General features: G+C 44.1%; 1 protein-coding gene across 5 annotated transcripts in view; it reads right to left on the reverse strand.

Annotated features, from left to right (window-relative positions):
* septin12 (septin 12) overlaps positions 1-23,799 on the reverse strand; it is an 89,248-nt gene that overhangs the window by 30,212 nt on the left and 35,237 nt on the right. The window contains exon 1 of one of the 5 annotated variants that reach the window (XM_066641768.1): positions 2,277-2,497. The exons of 1 other annotated variant lie outside the window; for it this stretch is intronic. In XM_066641768.1, coding sequence (XP_066497865.1) covers positions 2,277-2,286 — 10 coding nt within the window. In that variant the 5' untranslated portion in view covers positions 2,287-2,497. Of the gene's footprint in view, positions 1-2,276; positions 2,498-4,727; positions 4,859-5,541; positions 5,591-10,533; positions 10,674-23,799 lie in introns of those variants that run through there. 3 more of the 5 variants (XM_066641769.1, XM_066641771.1, XM_066641770.1) reach the window with 3 other exon arrangements.

The following is a 23,799-nucleotide window of genomic DNA, read 5'->3' on the forward strand; positions in this document are numbered from 1 at the left end:
GCTCATCTTCACCAGTCACAGCATTAAATGGGAGATGAACAACAAACCAGACACACTCTCCCTCACTCCACCAGGACACAACACAGATACACAACCAGCATTCATTCAGGGTCATAAATAAAAGACTCTCACTCACACACCTATGGACAGTTTCACACACTCACCCAGTCACTCACAATCGGAGCACCCGGAAAAAAACCCACACAGACACAGAAAGAACACACCACACCATTCATTCTCATACATACAAATACCACATTACCTGTAGCCCAATAACACACAGCTGCTGAACTGGCTGCAGATGAATCCGACCAATCAGAAGCAACCACCAAACACTCAAAACAAACCACAACCCCCAAAACCTCATACAAATAAGTACAAGGTCCTTGAGCGAGAAACTGAGCAGGACACCGTCACAGCAACCCAGCCACAACATGGACGCGGCGAGGGGTCCCCTGGGGTCTCACACAGACCAAATGGCTGAGTGTGAACATATAAGGAGTGGTTTAAGGCTCTACACACCTCCAGCACTGCGCTATCTTCTGTTCTGATCTACCGGCTGAGGAACGGATGCTTCAGCTTCATCCAGTAAACTCAGCTGCACGCTAGTCATTATTTTCCACAGAGCGCTACGGCCTCCTGAGCACAAACATCACTATTATAATGGGCAGAATTATCACGGCTATCAGTGTTATCAAAGTTCAAAAAGTACTGATACACCAAACTAATTATTTCAGATATTCATGTGAGATTAAGATAGGAAATGACTGTATTAGGTTTTGTTAAATAGGTAATCAGTAATTATAAATGTATAACCATTAATTTGGTTGTTTTTCTGGAGATAATTGCTGTGTAGACAAAACTGAGGTCCATTTATAAGAGGCATGTTTATTTCAAAATGCTTCTAGAGCAAAGAAGAGACTGCATTTTCATATAACGATAAACCATTTAAGGTGGCGCTTAACATTAGCGGCAGGATGTTCATGAGCTCAAATCTCAAATCATCTTCACAAATTAAAGTGGGGGCAAAAAGCACTCAAATATAATTTTTAAAGCACCATTTAAGGTGGAACTTTTTCAGTTTTGAACGTGTTATTTTTATTTATTTATTTATTTTGCGTTGTTTGTTGTTAAAAATGAAACAAAGTGACTACATCAGCCATGTGTGTGTTTTACAAGAAAATCCGTTAGTCCATTAGTTCACTCCTCAGTGTTCAGGAGCTCTGGTGTGGTGTCGAATCTCTCCTCCTTGTCCTGATTTAACCTTCCCTGGTTTTAATTGTCTTTGGTGAGTTAAATCAGGACGGAGAGGTGAGATCGGGCACCGCACCGTGGCTCAGTCTCTACTCCGTGTTTGTTATTTTTTGTGTTTGTAAATGTGTGCGTCATGTGACAAAGAAAATCCAGTTAGAAACCTAATAGGGAATGTCTAATAGCGTCATGGGGAAATGCAGTTCTCTCTGCTTTGTTTGCGTTCAGAAGCTCCATGTCTTTTAAGGTGGACCAGTGACGGGGAAGAAAACAACTGTTGTTTGTATGTGGCTGGAGTTTAAGTTGGTGGTTTTATTCACTGTTTTTTTTATTACAGTCATGATTTCTGGTGTATTATTTTTAATTCAGAATGAGAAAACGAGCTTTAACATCGAGCACAGCTTAGAGTTATAGTTGTAGCGGTTTGTACGTAAAGTTGTGCAGTATTTGGTTCAACTTTGGTAGAACAGTGTATTGTATCATTACATTACATCATGAAAATCAGAAACTTTATTATATCAGGCCTTAATTATATATGGTACCTTAAAATCCTTGCATTTTCTAACTTTTAAGACAAGCACGACTTCAATAAAATTACAGTGATATTCACAGACAGAATCAATCCAAGTTTACCCACAAACAACCGTCTTAAAGGTAATTATAGGTCAACACACACAACTAGGCCCAAGAATGATCCATGACCAGGTCACAAAGTGTCTATTCTTCTGACCATTGTTTCTTAAAAGCTACTCGCTATTGTTTTTGGATCGTTTTCCTCAAATCAGTATCGAAAACTAAAAGCAGATACGTTACTCACAGGTCAGGCTCTAGGGGGAAGTAATGTCATGGCAAGAAAAGTTCATAGCCCAGAAATTCAGTCCTGCTTCCTCAAATCTGCTCAAAGAAGGGAGTAAGCTTTAAAACATCATTAAAACTCATTTTAAAAAAGAGCCCACTCCTCCCCATGGGGGTGCATCGTTATCTAAAGGCCCGTCAGGCCGAGCCAGAGCATGGAAGCTTCTTACCTTCTCTCATTCACAAAGCTCTGTCCACAGCCAGGACAAAATCCACTGCTCCGGAAATGTTCGGACCCACTTTCTACTTCTCTTTCTCCCTCGTTTCCCTCCCCCTCTCTCTCTCTCTGAGAGGAGCAAAAACTTTAACCACTTTGAGACGCAGTGCTAATGAACCCTTCTCTCGCTCTCTCTCTGTATCTCTGTGACTGACTGAGGGTGTGTGTGTGAGAGAGAGAGAGAGAGCGGGGGTAACGGCTAAAGCTGTTCTCATTCACATGCAGATTTGCCAAAGAGCTCACACTAATCCAAAAGAGCACTTCACTCCTCCCCCCACACCCTCCTCTTCTCTTCTCTTATTGCTTTTCTTCTCCTCCATTCTCTCTTCTGTTCTCTTTTCCTATTTTCTCTTCCCTTTCTCCTCATATCTCTGCCTTTATTTCCTCTCCTCCTCCTCTCACTCCTTATTTCCCTTTTCTCTTCCCTTCTTTTTACTTCTCTTTTCTTCCACTCCCTTCTCTTTCATACTTTTCTTCTTCCTCTCATTTCCCTGCCTTTCTTTCCTCTCCTCCTCCTGTCCTCTCTTCCTTCCCTCTCCTCTCTTCTCTTCTATTCATGTTCACTCCACTGAAGCCCACCCCAGCCCCCTGCTGCTTGTGGAATGAAGAGAATAAGTAATTGACCTATAAAATCAATTAGTTGAAAACACTGCGATTCTTTTCCAACACACACACACACACACACACACACACACAGGAACCAAATGCTGGATCCACACGCTCAGTACGTTAACAAGGTTTGTGTGGATCACTCTAATGGCTGCATTTTAGAAAGCACTGGATGTTATGGGAGGAGCCATGAGCAGACGGTTCTTCTGATTGGCTGCAGATGTTTCCCTCCTGACCGCTAGGCTCGTACGGACTGATCCGTCTCCTCAGATTCCCCAGCCCTGTTGATACAGTGCGACTGAATGGTGCATGCTTGTTTTATCTCTCTCTGAAATGACACACAAGTGCTTGGCAGCAAGTGATTGGCTGGATCTTAGACGTCTCTTTCCACTCTATGTAGTGTACACTGTAGGTCATAATTTAACAGATTCAGCACTCAGGTAGTGCTATGCTGAATTACAAAACAGTTGTTCTTGGCCTGTAAGCTTCACATCTTCCAGTTAAACTAGTGCCCTGTGTGTGCAGTGGTTGCAGTTTTACACGCTCTGAAGTGCACTATGTACGAAGTACAGAGTTTAACCAAAACTCACATGTAATTTTGCATACATTTGTCTTTTTTTCTTTGGAATAAAGTAATAATTGTAATTGTTAGCAACAGTTAACATAAATTCCAATCATGTGTTACATAAAAACACTTTAAAACCTGTATTTTTACATCTCTACCAGCAGTTTAAAAAATGGCTTTACGAGTGTATGGCTTTACCCTGACAGTGTCATGCTCGAACTTCCCAGGTTTACCTTGGTTTGATCCGTCAGTCCGAGTGCACTAAAAAAACTCTCGTACATGAGATTTTCTAATTGTAAAAGTATACTGCTGCTCCTTTTTAGGGAATTTGTAACAGCAGCTAATCTGCAAACAGCAGAAAAGCTTTAGAAAAGTGAGCCAACCCTGATACACTGAAGAGCTGGGGAGAAGATAAACAGCTGTCTCGGTCTGAACTATTTAAACTAAGCCAAACGGGCCAAGTCTGGACAGTTTCACAAAGGAAGCACACAAGTTTTACTTACTCAGATTTTACACGCCTTGAACTCGAGTACAGAAGTCTCTATAAAGCACGGCTGCCCTCATATGAGCGTCCAGCTCTGTGCTTTGTCTGTTTTTATTCCACTAGTTTTTAACTCATTTTAAACTTCTCGTACCCTGTAAAAAGTCTGTGCACTTGTGTCGTTTTATCGGAGTGTTGTGCGTCATTGTCATACGTGTGTCACTCACCAATACCAACTCCTTGTATGTTTTACACACTGAGAAAAGTGACTCTGATTTTGCCCGTAAGGAGGAGAATGGCCTCACTCAGGGGCTTCGGAGGGGCCCGAATATGCGGAGACCACCATAGACCCACGCTGAGATGGAGAAAGGCTGGTTTTCATTGTCAGGATCACAATGCAGGCCCCTTCCCCAGCACTCAGGAGATGCCTGCTGCATAATAATGGCATGGCAGCCTTTTCACTCACATTCACGATACACACACACACAGCGCTGGCACAGCCACAAAAAGCAGAACTAGCCAGCCAGTCACCAAGTGCAACTTTCAGGAACAAATAAATAACTTCTACCCACTGAGAGAAAAAGATACACGCATTCAAACCTCACAAAGTGAGAAAAACTAAACTTTAAAACAAAACAAAAAAAGCTTCCACAACAACTGAATACTAATGAGTTTACACACTTTTCCCAGCAACCACAAGAATCTTTCCTCTGTCTATGTGTGTGTCTCAATAGAGACTCCAGTCAAACCTCAAATAAAAGTGACCTCCAGTAGCAACGGATGTGTTTGATCCACTCCTAGCAGCGCAACACACACCAACACACCACCACTGCGTCAGTGTTCTCTCCAGCGCTGAGAATCACACCTGGGGTCCTGAGCACTGAACAACACAGTGAGAAGAGACTATCAAAGTATGCAGAGAAACAGATGAGATTACAGTCTGTAATTACAGAAGTATAAAGTGCAGTTACATGGTCAGTAGGTCATGGTGGGTGTAGGAACGGTGGTCATTTTCAATGTTATGGCTGATGATATGACGTATATTGAAGGATTACTCAGGGTTTTCGGAGAAACACTGAAATATTTCATCTCTCTATCAACTGAATACATGAGTTAGTTCACGTCACAAGCCTCATTCATTAATTCTGATTATTTCCTCAGGTCAGAGTTAGCTCTAAATATATGATTTATAATCAGTCTGTAATGTGTAAGGCTGTATTAACACTGGCAGAGTGCAGTAAGTAGGGAGCATGATGCTATTTGGGGCACAGCTTGAGCCTCTCCTTTATTATTGTTTATATATAAGGCATTATGGACAGTTTCTGTGGTCCCTTCGCCATAAAATGTTTCAACAGCGTTAAGAGCAGCTGACAGTGGAATTATGACGAAACAAATATCATCCCACAGTTCCATTTAGTTCCGACAGTGGTGACAGTCTCTGTACTAAACTGAATCTCATTAAACATTACCACTACTCACCTTTAAATCATTTCCCCCAGTGAAAATATAAACGCATCATAAAATCAAAGAGAACAGTGTGAGATTAAATTGAGACCCGTTTACCTTCGCTGAAGTGTGAGACACAGGTTTAACGCCAGCCAGAAGACCACAACGTTTTCAGAACAACAGTTATGAGAGAGAGAGAGAGAGAGAGAGAGCGCGAGCGGGTGTGTCATACCCAACCACAGACAACATGCTCAGAGTGATGCATTTCCTCATCCTGGGACTCACACTTCCTGATTGTATTTAAGCAATTTTTGCCCTGTTCAGACCAGCAGTTCAGTTCAGTTCATTCATTCATTCGCAACTGCTTCATCCTGATTAGGGACGTATGGACCTGATCCGGAGTCTACTTGGTGGCACACACTCACCCAGTCACTCACACATTCGTAATTCAGTTTGATTCAGTTCAATTCCAGTCTACACATTTCACATTGTTCACCTTCGCTTCACAGTAGCCTCCGGGGCTTCACTGGAGCAGTTGGGGTACCACGCTCAAGGCCAACCGCTCAAGGTTTAAAAGCCCCCTGGCATTGGGCCGTGGAGCAGGGAAACCACGAATGCAATCAAATCCTTAGAGAAAAGTTCCTATAGCTCATGTAGCTCAGGACTAGACCGTGGAAGTATGAGGGGTTTCCAGTAAAGTGGCCAGCGAGTTATTAAGTGTTTTGACAGTGACCGGCTGACTGGAAATCTGCGAGTGTGACGTGATGAGGAAGTGCGCTTTTTTTCTGAGAAGCACACATGATTTACACCACCAACACTTTCACTATAACATCACTGTGAAACCGTTACAGCCGGTCCTAATACTGACCGTTAAAATGCCCCAGACGCATGAGGCAATGTCTCGGCAGAGGATTTCACAGCAGGTAAAAGGTCCAACTGCGGAATGGAAATGTCACCTGCCCACACAGAACACAACGGTCCACTCCCACACGGACAGATGGAAATGAAACCCATGATGGACTTTCAGGTCCTCGGTCATTCTGCACTGTGGCCGGGCCAGAAAAATGTCTGCAAGCAGCTGCATGATTTTATACAAGAAATCACAGTGTGCTGCTCTTGTATAATCCCCAATGTAAGCACTGCGGCGCTTTGGAGCAGCTGCCCATGAGTCTAAGCTCAACATCCAGAGCTAATCACCAATCATCAGCACTTGTACTCAGTGGTATCCTACCCTCCTCCAAAGGGTACAGCGGCAGAGCTCGATTCTCCCTTATTTTAACAGTCCCACAAAGCACCACAGTGATTCTGAAGCTGTAATTTTAAGGTAAAAATGTAATTATAGGTGTTCTTTTAAGGAATTCTGATCCAGTTGTTCACACACAGTCGCACTGCCACAGATCACAGACGGATCAGATTTCAGTACCACATATAAGAAGTGGGCGTAATCCAATCTAAAAGAAAGTTGGATTCACATGAAGAAGCAGATTAGACTTGGATCCCTTTTACTTGCTGTGTGAACATAACCTAATATTCGTAAGGCTGAAATCGATTCAGTCCTCACAGTAATAATCCAATACTGTGTCCCAGATCCAACCCCACATTCACTATTTAAGATTCAACAAACTTAACAACACCCTCTATTCCAGAGGGAAAGAAAAAAAGGTAAGGGTGTCTACAAACTTTTGGACATGTAGTTAGATGAAAGGCTCCGGTGCCGCTGATTTGCGTCGGTGGGAATGACGAGGAGATGGCGTTCTGATTAATGTGGCAATCAGAAACTGACCTCCACGCGCAGCGGGAGCTGTCTATTTTACATTCAATATTTAATCACTTGATAAAGTATAGAACAAGCTCAATGACGGGGATTCATCACTTTCACGCCGAGGCCTGGACGCACCAGCGGCTAATTAACGGAGTGGAGCGGTGCTAAATACAGCTTCCTACAAAGTGCTCTTCACCTCCGCCTCATTACCATTTCCGTGGTCATTATCTCCTGACGATTGGTGAAGTTTCTGCTCTTTAATTCCTCACGCTCCAGTAGCCACTTCCAGCCACTGTCCACTGCAGTAGCTCCACCCACACTGGGCGTCCAAAGACCTGCGGACACACCCTGAAACGATGGAACTCAGCTACTTCTACTAGTAAATAAACAAAGATATAAAGACATAGTCTCTCACAGACTAGATAGAAAAGCAGGATGCTCCTGAGCACATGCGCATGAGTCTAAGGTCACCATGCCCAATGCCAAATGCTTGCTAGAGGGGTATAAAACCCTCCAGATCTGGACTGTGGAGAAGTGGAGATGTGTTCTCTGAACAGACAGTGCTCTATCCAGAGACTGAGATAATGAAGGATTCAATATTACATGGAATTACGAGGCTCTGATATCGTTTGTCGAAATTGAGTTATACACATATAATTATTCTAAGACTCAACTCATTGTGAGCGTTTTTATTAATTAATTAATTTATCTGTTTATATTATTATTATTTTAACATTCTATGGCTTTTTGGACTCTAGAAAGCTAACATTTACAAGTCAGCCAATCAGAACTTCGAATACACACACGAGAACCAATCAGGTGTTGCTTCCATGTTATGTCACCACATGGTTTACCGACCGAGGCAAAAGGAGCAAAGACGAAGAACTTGGTGAGGTTTTAACTGTGCATTGTTTGTGAAAATAACATTTCCAATGACTAGTTACAGTTGTTTTAATTAATACAGTAATTTCAGGTCATAGTTCTTTCTGTTTGTTTGATTGTTTGTCCAAGCTTTGTGAAATATGAGCGTATGTTCTGTTGTGTTATAGTTTATAAATACTGGAGTGTGAAAAGTAATTATAGCCTTTAAAGTAATACAGTATTAGTATATATTTGAATTCATGGGCAATAAATATTAATTTAATTCATTCACCTAGTGTTGGACGATGTGGTCAACATTTATATCACGATATGTTTCTTAATTTCAGTCAATACGAAATAATACGAATAACTCCAATAAGATGTAACTAATGTATATTGAAATCACATTGTTGTTACAGAAACGTATTATTTTGCTGTACACACTGATATTGAACTATTGTTCAGGCTACATTTACCCATCTGTTTTTCCTCATGACTGGACGCCATCAAGAGCTCACAGAAATGTTCTAAAATGTAAATCCTTGTTGTAAGAGGACAGTAAATGTGTTTTATATAACTCAGGAGAGCAAGTGGCCCTAACTATGTATGTCTTATAGTGGCCACTCAACACGCAAACAATGTCCTTCACAAAAATGTATGAAACAAGCTCATACACTGATAGAGTTTCATCATCTGAGGCTCCCAGAGCGATGTTCAACACGAAAACCTGAATCTGATGTGCTGCTCTCGTCTCCACTGACATTTACAGAGTCAGAGCCCTTTGAGGATCCACAGGGTCCGCACTGAAGGCCCTCGAGAGGCTACACGCCGAAGCCCACAGTCCATTCATCCTGTGTCTGTTTACAAACGCTCCACAATGCAAATGACACCACGGTGAATCTGCAGCTCATCTCCATCACGAGAGAGAGAGAGAGAGAGAGAGAGAGAGAGAGAGAGAGAGAGAGAGAGAGAGAGAGAGAGATTTTAGGGGGTAAGGTTGAAGACGAGTATTATAAGAGAGACAGATAGAGACAGAAAAACAGAGGAAGACAGAGACAATTACAAAGAGAGAGAGGAGGACAGAATGATAGTAACAGAAATAAAAACAGAGTTAGAGAGAGAGAGAAATAAAAAGGGAAGTAACAAAGATGGCGGGAGATTAATAGAGAGTGATAGTGATGTTTATAGGTACAGAGAGAGAGAGAGAGAGAGAGCGAGAGAGAGAGAAGCAGCTGCAGAGAGATAAATAGAGAGATAAAGAGAGGATTAGAGATACAGAGAAAGAGTTTGAAAGAGACAAAGTGAGTTAGACGGTGTAAAAGCGAAATACAGTCAGAGAGAGCTGTAGAGAGAATATGAGGGACACAATTGCCACTAAATGTCTTCATTAACCTCTTCTTTAATTACAAACATGTGGTTTCTCTTTCGCTGGGGGGACGTCCTGAAAGTGTCGGGTTACACACGACAGGACATAAACACTGGCACCTCCTGGGCTGCACTCGAAGGGTTAATTCGATTAAAGTATCTTAAAGTTCCTACTAATCCCCTCACGCTCTTAAGGAGGTTCAGCGGCCGGAAGCAAAGCCTCAGGACCCTGACCCCTAGGGCTGTGGCTAAGGGTGGGCATTAGGGGGCAGTGTCCCTCATGGGGAGGGGTGTTGTGCCCCCTACAGATGTGTGAAAGGAAGTCTCTGAGACACACACTTCACCACTTCAATAAACACCACAGCAGCAACAACAGCATTCAGAAATCACATGGCTCTCAGAACAAATAATAAAAATATAATTAACAAAAAGATTTTAAAGGGTTAAACCATGCACATGGACACACCTCTTTAAATGTAAAACACACACACACACAGCCCTGATCTCTATAACCTATTAAGCCCTAAGGCCGTGTATGTGAACCTACACTGCAGCTCATTTGCATAACCGAACAGAACACGTTTGTTTATTAGTAGACGCTACATAATTCATAGTCCGTACTGACAAATTCATAACGGTTAAAGAATATTTCACAGCAGTTATTGAATAACTCATAACTGATACTGGTTTATTCATAATACAGACCATAATTCATGGTAGATACTGAATTATTCACAGTGGTTACTTGTTACATCATAATAGATACTGAATAATTCATCGAGGTTCCTGAATAATTCATAGCAGACACTTCATTAATTCATAGTAGATGTTGCATAATCAACTGAAATACTGCATACTTCAGACTCTAAATAATAATTTATATAATCAATGACTGGATACTTTTAAAAATGTTAAAAAGACCCATTAAAGCATTTGGACCCAAACCCAAGCCTGAAGTCCAGTCCCACCTCCTGCACTCAGGTGACCTCAGAGAGGGTCAGAACACAGCGGGGGTTAATCCTCGTGTTGTAAACTCTCCACAGTGTCCAGTTAAATTCTAAAGTGTGTGTGAGAGAGAGAGAGAGAGAGAGAGAGAGAGAGAGAGAGAGAGAGAGACTTACCCTCAGCCAAAAGAGGAGAGAAACACTCCTTCCCTTCTTTCTGCTTCTCTCAGGTACAATGTCCAACAGGAAACAGAGATTTCATGAACACACACACACCCTCTGAACACACCCGCCAAACACACACAGGCGCACACACAGTTCTCTCTCTCTTTCTCTATCTCTCTCTCTATATCTCTCTTTCTCTTCCTATGAGTGTGTTGAGTAATGCTGTATGTGTCAAGAGAGGAAGTGGTGCAAAGCAGAGGACACACACACACACACACACACACTCATTGTATGCATGTGTATATATCAGGACAAGATGAACGCATGTAAAAATCTTGTCTGATTTCAAATGTCAAGGATCTGACTTGTTATTTTTTTATACTCTGTTGTGAAATGTGTGTATTTTGGGCAGAGTGCAGTGAATTATTCCCAGGAAACACAGTAAGGCTGTTGTAAAGGAAAGGACCACTCCCTCATTCTGTCCCTGACCCTTGGCTCCAGTTTGAGTCCAGAGTCGACCCTGATCTCTGACCCCTCATCAAAATGACACAGCTTTCACTGGGGGTCACCCAGGAGGAGGGGATTAGTGAAGACCTGAGTGTACGAGACTCAAAGGGCAGCATTGTTTTCACGAGATTCAGTTTCTCGATGAAGTCTCTTAGAGCCGTTTTATACGCGTCTCATCACATCATCTATTCCACTCGATCCATTTCAGGGTCACTGTGACCTTAAATTAAACCAACATCACGATTAACTGTACACTTTACCACGATTACGATGAGTCCAGTGTGCTCCAGTGTTAAAGCTGGGATGTGTTTTTCTAACGTCGCTGGGAGCTGTTCCTCAGTGCACAGTGTTTACATTTGACTTTTTTATTCAGGGTCATCTTATTTAAAGTCAAAACACAACAGACGCTGTGACTTTCTTTGGTACAAGCTGCTCGACACGCTCGGTCGGACTCAGTGTTTAGGTTCTCCTCCATGTTGCTTCCATGTTACAGATAGGGGGCAGAATCACATGACTACAGTGGCGTAGTGAGGTTTAAAAAGGGACAGTACACACAGTGGGGACATAATAGAATGAAAAAGCAGTTAAAAAATTGATAACCGATACATACAAGATTATTTTGATTAGAGGTTCTGAATGTCGATTTCAATTCATTGCCCAGCCCCACCTTATAAATATATATATATATATATATATATATATATATATATATATATATATATATATATATATATATGTGTGTGTGTGTGTGAGAATGTGTGAGTGTGTATCACCCTGCGAAGGACTAGCTACATCCAGTGTAAAGAGATAATGAAGTAGTAAAGAGGAACCAAATCTGCCGCAGATTCATCCAACTTCTAAAATCAGAGCATGAGCCACAGGAACACATCTTAAATGTAAATATATATTGGTTTTCTCTCAGGATTCATAGCTTGGGTAGTATTTCCCCAAATCTGCAAGACCCTACAGGCCCGGAAATGTCTATGGTGTTTATTAAGGAAGGGGAAGATCATTATTTTGTGTTGTTGTGTGTTCTCACAGGTAAGGATCATGTGACAGGGTTGGCATGTACACTGCAGTGGATGGGTTTCATTCATGATTACAGTGTTGGTCATGTGACTTTACCATTACGCTACAGTATTATATTACAGTAAAGTACATTACTACAGCAGTGCCTTGGTTTCTGCTTTGGAACGACTTCTAATGTGTTTTCAGTCTTGGGCTGAGCCCAATCCCTCTTTCTTTTGCTCCGTATTATGTGCAATACACAGGTTACAAAATGCCTTCCACACCCACAGAGTGCAGTAAGTGTTGGGCAGGGAACTTCCTAAATCAACATATATATATTAAGAAATATGGGGCACTGCCTGGCTGCATAATGCATAACTTACACTGTGCACTACAGAGGGAGGAGGAGATGGGAAGTAAATACTGGTCTCCTTAAAGGAACACAAGGTAAGGTTTGGGATTTTTGCTTCTGGGGCTCCACCTAGTGTAATTCATTTATACAGCACTGTACTGAAATCAGTGGAGAGGGGGACTCCAAAATGATATAGTGCAGTTTCTGCAGTGCTGAGCCCAGAGCCAGAGGCTTGGTTCTCCATTTTACAGATCAGTGAGGTTAAATATTACATAGTGTTCCTTTAAACCTCATATCTTTCTATAACATGATGCCAAAAGGACATTTGTTCATCCCGAGTTTCATTCTGAGTTTGTCCATCACCAGCCATGAGAACATTAGTGAGGTGTGGTGTTGATTTTGGACCATGTCACTACAGACGACAACACAGCAGTGATTCACAAAACGGTGGTTTCACAAAAAAGTGTTTTTTTCATATAAAGGTGGGGGCCATGTGAGTTCTGCAACACACACAGGTTCACACTGGAGCTAATCATTAGTGAAACTGTAGCATTGGGAATGCGTGCGTCTCTGCGAGTGTCAACACGTAAACACGGCCGAGCAGGTTGAGACGAGAGAGTAGAGATATCACTCTGAGCTTCAGAACTGAAACAACACAGATACACCCCTCTACAGACGAGACGACACCTCCCCTGCCCTGAGCACCAGCGGATGATTAACACACTGTTAACAAACCCTTACCTAATCCAGTCATTCCCGGCTCTGATCGTAGCGCAACTTCCTGAAGAGCAGCTTATGGGAAGCTCTGAGCCAACAGGGGAAGGGAGGAAAGAAGAAATGAGAGCACATCATACACAGGGCTGTCGCAACTAACTGATTTAAGACATAAGAGATTACACCAATTATATAATCAATAATCAGCAGCGATAGTGGGGTAATCTACTGTCACTGTTATTAAGGTAATTATTAGTGAGTTAGTACAGTACATGGATTCTCTAGTAAAAAAAAACAAGATCTTCTGTGACATGTGGTGGTGGTAGTGATGAATGTGGGCGGAGCTAAACCTTCATACACCGGTAACCCCTGCAGTGTAAAGATAAAGAGTTGTTGGAATGCGTTTTTCAAACTAGTGCAAAACGTCCCACTCACGACTGAATTCACGATCCGCTAAAATACAGCTCCATTATTTAGGTGCCACCTTAAAAATCCTGGTTTTGTTTAGAAAATAAATTCTACTGAAAGTACGTATTTATGCGCGCCCTAATGATGTCTGAATACAGTTTGCGACTTTAAAAATTAATCAGACGGCCCCAGTGTTGAAAAGTAGATGACTCTTATTTTCATTTTTATTTATTAATTGCTTGTTTGTTAGTGGAATGAAGCCGTTCCACCTTAAATAGCTTAAACTAAATCTAAAGCTCAAGCTCAGGCCAAAATCATGTTGTATCTTTGCGTAAAATATTATTGTGGAAATAAAGGAAGGTAGTGTGAAGATGTACAGTGGTATTAATGTGTTTCTGGAAATTAACTGCCCTACCGATGTTACCCTCCTCTAATCAGCAGGGTATGTATCTGGATTCTGGGCGGCACGGTGGCTTAGTGGTGAGTACGTTCGCCTCTTGGGTTCAAGTCCCATCTGGGTGGAGTTTCCATGTTCTCCCCGTGTCTGCGTGGGTTTCCTCCGGGGGCTCCGGTTTCCTCCCACAGTCCAAACACATGGAGGGTAGGTGAACTGGCTTCTCTTTAATAACTGTCCTAGTGTGTGTGAATGAGTGTGTATGTGAATGAATGTCTGTATGTGTGAGTGAATGTGTGTGAGCCCAGATATGGATTGGCGCTGTGTCCTGGGTTAAACCCTAGTGCCCGATGCAGTCCTCCAGGTGGACGGTCGTTACTGGTCGAGAGTACGCTGTGTGTGTTTGGCTGCCGCTTCTCGCTAGTGTGTGTGTGGATTGTAAAGCGTCCTTGGGTGTCTAGAAAGGCGCTATATAAAAGTGTAAAGATACATACATACACTAGCTCCCCACTGTTGAAAGGCCATAAGACAAAAAATAAGAAAAATAGTGAGAGTGATCCAGCAAAACTAGACTTCTCTGGTTTTAAAAAATCTGGAAAATGACGGAAGGGTTCTCAATGTTTTGTCGTTGGCTGGTTAAACCTTAAACTACTCCTTTACTCTTGGAATAATCAAAATAATCAGTATATAATCAATAGTGACAGCTTCAAATTGGGCCTTGTACAAAAACCTCACGGCTGTTTTATTAGTTCACTGGGTTTCCGTTTCTCCGCTTCAAACCGAAGAGTGGTTTCAGTGGCCAGCAACAATAAACTCTTGTCAAAACAATCCTGTCAGTGTCAGTACATGAACACACACACACACACACACACACACAGATCTCCCTGAGAAGCATGAGTCAGTGAGTCAGACAGCCGAGGGCCGGAGCCATCTGCAGCACATTTGAGACTTAAGCGCTGACAGTGGGTTTAAAGAGAAAAGAGCTTGTGTTCTGGACGAGTGTTTGAAGCCCTGGGTGTCCAGCCCTCTCACATTTCTCTTCCTTTTGACCTCCATTAGCAACACAAGGGCTCATTTGTCGCCCCTAATCCAACGCTAATGCGGAAACCACATGTAAAACCTGCTGTTTACAAGCGCACAAAAAATAAACTGCTTTTCCTTCCAGTAAAACTGTGTTAGTATGTCATTGTTGTATCTGTATCCTGTAGTTTTAGCGCTGCATACAGGGAGCGGAAATCCCAGGGGAATTGGAGGGACACCCAACACCACTTCCTGGGAAACTGTTGACTGAAGTTCCTTGGAGCAAGGCACCTAACGCCCCGACTGCTCCCCGGGGGCCGAAGCTAGGGCTGCCCCTGTGTAAATGTGTGCACGGATTGGGTTCAAATAAAAACTCCTATGTGTGTAACGGCCAATGAAGTGATCTGCTTCCACTAAAAACACAAGGGTTGCCAGGTCTGCGTATTTTAAGCGACGCTTCCCCCTTGTGCTGTGATGTGCTCTGGGACCGGTGTAAGGGTCAGGCCTATGGGAGGGATCAAAGAGGAGTTGACCAACATGGAGCTTGACAATGGCCAAACTATGAGCTTGTTCCTCTGTACTCCTCTCTCTTTCTCTCTCCATCGCCTTCTCTCTCTCTCTCTTTCTTCTATCAGAAAAAAATCCACTGCTTTGTTCTCTCCTTTTCTTTCTCTCTTGCTTTCACACACTCACTCTCCCTCCTCTCTCTATGACTCTGTTGTCTCTCTCGCTCTCAAAATCATTACTTTGTTGTCTCTTTTTCTCTCCCTCTTGCTTTCACACACTCACTCTCCCTCCTTTACTCTGTAGCAGTTAGTTAGTCTCTCTCTCTCTCTCTCTCTCTCTCTCTCTCTCTCTCTCATTACTACATTACTATTATTATTATTATGTTTTGATGTTGCTCAAGGCCTGTTTACAATGAATCAGTGTCTGACGTGAGCGCTCCTCAAACACAGCAGATACACTCCACTTCTGCAGATAAACAGAGCGGCCGCTTTAACTCTGTTAATGAATATTTAATGGAGCGTACCACTCACTGAGTCTAGGCAGCTCTCTCAGAGGAAGGCCATGCCGCCCCCTGGTGGTCGGTTTGGTCACAGTGGTGTCATGTTTAAATGGAGAGGAGGAAACAGATGCTGCTATATTTGGCGCAGCAGGGACAACAACCAAGGGTCTATATTTATGCCTCTATTAATATCGTATAGGTTTTAGATTTGGGAGGACTCAGGCAAATAAAGGGTTAATGAAGTGTGATGTATTTTACATTTTAGACTATTGTCAAAATTTGATTAAAAACAACATTTTGTCGGTGTCCGACCAAATCACAGAAATTAAACAGCAAAAGGCCCTTGTATAAAGTATATTTTGTCCATAAACTTGTGGCCAACTGGTGTATTGTCAGCAGTGGTAGCCCTCGCTGAACCTCCTCTGTGTTGTGCTCTGTATGGAGGTCTGAACCCCACTGCAGTAAAACTCTGTATGCTCTCAGTGTGATATGAAGCTCCGAGCAGAAGCATGAGGGGAATAGGATGGACAGAATTAGAGAGGAGAGGAGGATAAGAGAGAGAGAGAGAGAGAGAGAGTGTACAGTGTATCAGAGGAGGAGTGTAAAGAGTCAGGTCCTTTTCCTCCTTCAGTTCCCATCACACACACACAGACACACACACACACACACAAAAGAGTTGGTTGCATTATCACAAACAAAGCTGAGTTTACTGAGTTATTTAAAAAAAACTGACTTTGAGCAATCATCCACACACACCCTGCTGGATTATATTGTCACTCCGGTTCGGTCCGCGGGCCCCAACACAGTGGCCCCTCTGTTTGATCCTGACCTGTTGTGAGGACTGTGTGTGTATTGTGTTTTAGTTAAAGCCACATCTGCTGCGTGACCTGAGCTTCCTGAGCTTTCTGCACTGAAGTCCACTGGGAAGAGCACAAGGAAACTGACACGTTCAGGACTGACTGTGATGTGCGTGTGTGTGTGTGTGTGTGTGTTTACTGTACGAGTGAGTGAGTGTGTGTGAAAGTCAGTATGATTTCATTCTTTATTTCCCAGAAACCAAATACTCTCCAGAAACTCACAACTAGCTCCACACAAAAGTAAAACAATGTATGGAAAATGATAAGCTGTAGTCCACATGGAGAAGTGGACAGCCAATAAGAATGCAGCTGAAGAGTTGACCAGCTGCAAGGGAAAAACACATGGATGCTTTGCTGGAAGGGCATCTGATGTAAAGTAGTAATTTTAAAGGCTGACTCATGACTGCGTTGACGGAGACTATGCTGTAGTCTGCACAAGTGCCCTACAGCACTGGGAGTGTTTATACATCTGTGTTGGAGTCTGCGTCATTCTGCAATTACACCACAACAACACTAGGGCTGAATCTCAAATGTCTACCTCCACGATATGTAGTACACAGTCTCCGTAGTGTGGAGAAGAGTTCATATTTCTGGTCTTCCTTTGTTTAAGTTTGTTACGGTCTGCATTGCCACAATGCACTGGGCACGTCGGGTTTGTGGCAGGCTTCGGTGTAGGGTTCACGTCTACGGTGGGACCTACACGGTGTGGGTAAGATGCCTTAATTGAGCCTCTGTAACTTAGCTCCAGTGCAAAACTAAAGAAGCGAACATCAGACATGGAACATATCTTGTAATTTCTGAAAAGAGAAAGTGTGTACGGTCACCCTCTCCTTCCAGTCCAGAAATCCACTCCATGCCATGCTAACTCCTCAAGCCATACGTCTAGCAAATCAATCCTACCACCACAAGTCCAGCCTCACCCCGGCTCCCCCTCGGTTCGTTTGCTGGAGAGGCGGAGACAAATTGCCGAGCCAATGGGTTGGAGGCAGCGCGGGGGCGAATACTGATGGCTCTGGCATTTGCAGCGAGGAGCTGCCTCCACATCCAGAGCCACATCAGGCGGCCCGCTGCTGGAGCGTCCTCCGCTAGGCTCCTAATTACCCCGTCTGCCACAGCACTTAATTACCCCGGCCCTGAGTCAGCAGAAGGCAGAGGAATGCGTGAAATGCTCGGTGGGGGCCAGGGCCTTGGGTCTGCAACATGTTTCTGGTTGAGGCTGTTCTTGGGGGATGTGGCTTTTATTTTTTTCCTGGTTTGAACAAGCGTGACATCTCAGCTGCTGTTCACCATGTCCCGATTAGAGCTGTAATCAGGCCTTAAATTCTGATGAGAGACAATGTGGGCAGGCAAAGAGGCAACAGGAAAATACAGTACTATGTTTATACGATGCAGCCAGAAATAAGTCCGTCTAAACTTGATAAAAGCCAAACAAAATGTGTCCAAATCCAGTGCTAGTTTAAGAAAACCTGGCTCGTTTATTTATAAAACCAACTGTACCCCAACTTGATCTGAGCACCTACTGGAAGATCCGTTAAAGAGGAAACCGGAGCTGTGAGAAACCTGACAGAAATCTGAACCCACCAGGAGCCTGCTAAACATTTGAGAAATGATGTCCCGAACCGTCTGGTTCTGAGAAATCTCCAGCTCTCGTCCTGACCGCTGCCAGTTCCCGTTCCTCAGGAACTTGACACTTTCTCAGCTCATTCCTCTCTGACATCGCTGCAGGAGACTGGCACTTTCCTCTTATTTTCCTCTCCGGTGTTTCTATCAGTCTAGGTTTCACTGAACATTTTGATGGCTTTGTCAGTTTACCACACGCGATTTCACACTGCGCTTTCAAAAACAAGGACTAAACCCAACAGAGACCAGCAGAACTTGTGCTCCTGGTTCTGATTCACTTTCCACACCATCACAAAATCCAAATATGGCGTCTGATCATTTGAGCGATCATTTGATGGCACTAATTTGCCTAATCAGATATCAGATATTTATCAGAGCAGCACTGCAGGGTGTCGCATCGCACACTGAGGCTAGCGGACAATCTGTATGTGGGTAATTAGGTAGAAAGACAGACAGACAGAAACTACACAGCCAGCTACACAGACAGTAAGGGCGACTTTGGCATGGCTCTTTTGTTTTTCAACTAGACGAATCTGGTACGTTTTTTAGTCCCTACTCACACCTGGTACGAATTGAGCAAAGTAGGCACTAAATGTGATGTGTAAACCTTGTGTGATGTGATGTGCTGATTGGCCAGAGAGACCTGCCAATCGCTATGAAATGCAGAGAGAGGTTGTGGGTTCCAGTCCCGCTCTGGATGACTGTCTGTGAGGAGTGTGGTGTGTTCTCCCTGTGTCTGCGTGGGTTTCCTCCGGGTGACTGTCTGTGAGGAGTGTGGTGTGTTCTCCCTGTGTCTGCGTGGGTTTCCTCCAGGTGACTGTCTGTGAGGAGTGTGGTGTGTTCTCTCTGTGTCTGCGTGGGTTTCCTCCGGGTGACTGTCTGTGAGGAGTGTGGTGTGTTCTCCCTGTGTCTGCGTGGGTTTCCTCCGGGTGACTGTCTGTGAGGAGTGTGGTGTGTTCTCCCTGTGTCTGCGTGGGTTTCCTCCAGGTGACTGTCTGTGAGGAGTGTGGTGTGTTCTCCCTGTGTCTGCGTGGGTTTCCTCCAGGTGACTGTCTGTGAGGAGTGTGGTGTGTTCTCTCTGTGTCTGCGTGGGTTTCCTCCGGGTGACTGTCTGTGAGGAGTGTGGTGTGTTCTCCCTGTGTCTGCGTGGGTTTCCTCCGGGTGACTGTCTGTGAGGAGTGTGGTGTGTTCTCCCTGTGTCTGCGTGGGTTTCCTCCAGGTGACTGTCTGTGAGGAGTGTGGTGTGTTCTCCCTGTGTCTGCGTCGGTTTCCTCCGGGTGACTGTCTGTGAGGAGTCTGGTGTGTTCTCTCTGTGTCTGCGTGGGTTTCCTCCGGGTGCTCCGGTTTTCTCCCACACTCCAAAAACAAGTTGCTAAGTGGACTGGCAACTTTAAAGTGTCCATAAGTGTGAATGAATGTGTGAGTGTGTCCAGGGTGTGTTCCTGCCTTGCGCCCAGTGATTCCGGGTAGGTAACAGATAACAAATGAATGAATCACAATGACAGCTTGTAAAGTTTTGCCGCAGCGTTGAAGAGGTTCAAACGCTCCTTGAGTCGGTGGCTGACGAAAAACTCCAGTGAGAACTTGATGCTTAAACAAGGAAAACTGATCTGTGAGAACATAATCACAGAGATATGTTCAGTCCAAAAGACAAAAACAACACGTGAATACACGATGAGTAAACAGCGCCTAACCTTACCGCCACCATTGTTGTTGTTTTCAAAGCTCACAGTTCTCATAACAGATAAGGTTTTGTGACATCGCTGGTTACATTCTGTGTGGGGTGCTGAGGCAGTGGAAAAAAGACCAGGTAAAAGCACTTCGAGCCCTGCAGAGCCAATGCCATGTAGTGGAAAAGCAAAATTACTAGCCATCCATCTGCAGAGAGACAGACAGAGAGACAGGCTATAAAATGTACCATAGTCTTGTAATTAAAACAAAAAACTCTCCATTCTCTAATCACGGTCTCGGAGCTTATGAATAATTCATCACTCATTAAATCAGCTTCATAAACCTGTCTCAGTTGCGTGGATCAAAACAGTACCTGGAAATGAGAACACATCAGCCCAGAGTTTAAAGAGCCTCGGTCTACACCAAGGTTCTGATGACAACAGAAAAATATAATACTGTGGTGTTGTCCATGTCCTGACGGTTTCCCACTTTAAAACAAGGCTAATCATTTGTTTGGTTGTAAAGGAGGTGGAGGCTGTTTTAAAGTAGACAGTGAAGGGGGGGGGCACATGTCCAGTTTGAAAACCCATGTTCTAACAAACCACACAATCAGGACGTTCGCACTGGGGTCCGTTTCTTAAAGCAGTGAGTGTAAACAAGCCCTCAGAGCAGGAGAACAACCAGACCTGTGTTGGACTGTGACCCTGGAGGACCGTAAACCACTGCCCCCCGCTATAGGCTCTACATACCAGCCATGTTTGCTCAAGGAGGTTCTCCATGGTGAGGGCTTCCTCCGAAGGCTCTCGACAGCTTTGCTCTAGGGTCTAACTTTTTATTTCCTTGTCTTAAAAGCAGAGTTCTCGGTGGGAACTTTGAGGCTTCCCTTCTCAAACGCATGGGGTTTATTCAAGGGCTAATTACCAGGGCCTTCGCTGGAGCGGCGAGGTGTAAATGGGTCATCAGTGAAGAGCAAAAAAAGGTGCTTGACAGAGGAGTGAGAGCTGAGGGATTTCAAAAATACAACTCAGTTTTTTGTGAATGTAAAGCTGTCATCTCTAGATGGAGACCAAAAAGAAAAAGCCTATTAATTTTTGACAGTAGTTCTCTGGACATGATTAGGTTAACACTGGACAACGTTAATAGCCTTAGATCAGACGGCCAGATCAGACTGTTGCGTAACTCCCTCTCAGGCCATAACTGTTTCCCATTCGGAGCAGACTTCCCCCAAAAAATGACAAACAGCCTCATCCTCGTTCCGTTTTCCACGCGGCGTGTGGATCAGGGACTGATTGGTCAAGGACCTGGAGCTGGAGCTTTCCTTTAGAAAACAATAACAGGATCCCAGCACCAGATGCACGTTCTCAACCCCTCCACCCACACACACACACTCTCTGTCCTCTTGCTTTCCTTCTCTCCTTGTAAATGTGCATCTTTCGCTGTCTCACTCTTTCTCACATTGTCATTCCCTTAAATTTGTCTGATTTTCTTTTTCTTCGCCTCTCTGCCCGTGCTGTATCTCTCTCTTGCTTTCTTTGTTCTTCTCCTTCTCTCTCTTTCCCTCTACTTACTCTATATTTCCTTCTATATACTAATCTTTCTTCTCTCTCTCCCCTCTGACTCTTGTGCCACTCCCTTTCCTCCTTCATGACAAAAGTGTAGAAAATAAAACATCATCAGTGGCAAGAAGCCAATCCCTTATCTTATCACACATTGTTCTCATGCTCTCTCTCTCTCACTATCTCTCTCTCAGGGAGAGATGTGTGCTGGTCCTAATTAATCTGAGCTGTGAAATGAGCATTAGCCTCGTCTATTTGCTAACTCACTTTTTTGAACCTTGAGAGAGCAGTCACAGTAATTGAGTGCTCATTTAATTAGAGATCGTTTACACCCGCGAAACATAGTTAGCACCGCGGCTACGCTACTGTTAATAAAGAGAGTTAAACACAACGGGGGGCATCCAAGCTGGGGGTCGAGAGGGGGTGGAAATGTCCCAAAATTGGCAAACAGTGTCAGGATTTGGCAAACAGAGGCAAGAGTGTGTCTAATGCTAACAGAACTGGTGTCACACACTCATCCTGTCACACACATACCCCAGTGGACAGATTCACACACACTCACCTGTGGACTGAATAAATACTTCCAACAATCTTATGAGCTCATAGACTGAAGCTGATTTTGATTGGCTAATCAACTCCAGCCGTGTGTCAAACTCTTCCCTGTTCACTTTGTAGTGCACTATTTTGGGGTTCTGCCGTTTTGTAGTAGTGTTGGAAAACGTACTGCCACGTTCAGTGCACAAACATTCCCAATCCCAACAGTATCCATGGTAGTGTACAAACCATGTACCCTAGCTGACATTAGCGGATACCCACAATGCACTGCGCTGTTTGGTTAAACCCCCACTACCCTCCTGATGTCAGTTCAGTACAATAGTGGACTATATAGTGAGTAAAACAGGGAATAGTGAATAGGGAGCATTTCCGAACGCAGGGCTGATCTGTACGCCACTTCATCAAGGAATAAGTTCCTGATCAGAACAGGGGCTGGCTTTAACAGCCACATTTCAAAGGCTAGCGTGAGGGTATTTTATCTCATGTTTACATGCTGGGGTTTAGTTCATTATGGCGCTCAGAAAAGGGCTGGAAATACACATCCTTCTTTTCTCAGTGGCTGGCATTTCCTTCCTCAAGAAGAGAGAGGAGTTCCCTGTCAAGTCCCCAAAATAAAATCAAATAAAACACAAACATGGTTAGGGCAACAAACATTATGACGTTAACCATACTTTCTGAGGGAAAAAAGAAACACACACACACCACCCGGAGGAAACCCACGCAGACACAGGGAGAACACACCACACTCCTCACAGACAGTCACCCAGAGGAAACCCACGCAGGCACAGGGAGAACACACCACACTCCTCACAGACAGTCACCCGGAGGAAACCCACGCAGGCACAGAGAGAACACACCACACTCCTCACAGACAGTCACCCGGAGGAAACCCACGCAGACACAGGGAGAACACACCACACTCCTCACAGACAGTGACCCCCACCCAGGACCTCAGGAACCTGCTGCAGTGTGTGAACGAGTCCAGCTGCAGCGCCACCGTGCGATCCAGTGTGCTACAGCAGGAGTTACTGGAACTAATAGCTGTAGTGAACTCCAGATGTTTGGCGTCCTTAATGTCCTTCATTATTTCTCAGCTGGAGACATTTTGTTACTCAAATCTTTTCATTAAAAACATCCCAAACTTCCCCAACCCACTCAAACCACATCCAGGAGGAGTTCCCCGTCCAACCCCCCCACCCCCCCCCACAAAAAAGCCCCAAGAAATAAAACACAAACACTTTCCGAGACCTAAACCATTTTCACTGCGCGAAACAGATGCCGTCCTCGATGAGATTAGTTCCCTGCCAGCTCCGCACCACGGCTGTCGGGAAAACAAGGCTCATTCTAATTATCTAAATGAATTGAGGTTGCAGATTATGAATGACAGTGGCATCCATTGAGGGAACCCAGGCGTTGTATCATCTGGCGCGCTGAAACGTATCAGGTGCCGCCGTCTCACTGCCTCCAACCAAGAGCAGGAGGCTGGTCCCTCAACGAGACACTTGGTTTTTCCAGCAGAAACGCACATACAACCTCTCCAAATATGAGGGCCCCTAGGAAACAGCAAGTTTTTATTTTATGTACCATAATATGTGTGTGTGTGTGTGTGT

Source organism: Hoplias malabaricus, chromosome 13 (assembly GCF_029633855.1).
Source record: "Hoplias malabaricus isolate fHopMal1 chromosome 13, fHopMal1.hap1, whole genome shotgun sequence".
Taxonomy (NCBI): Eukaryota; Metazoa; Chordata; class Actinopteri; order Characiformes; family Erythrinidae; genus Hoplias; species Hoplias malabaricus.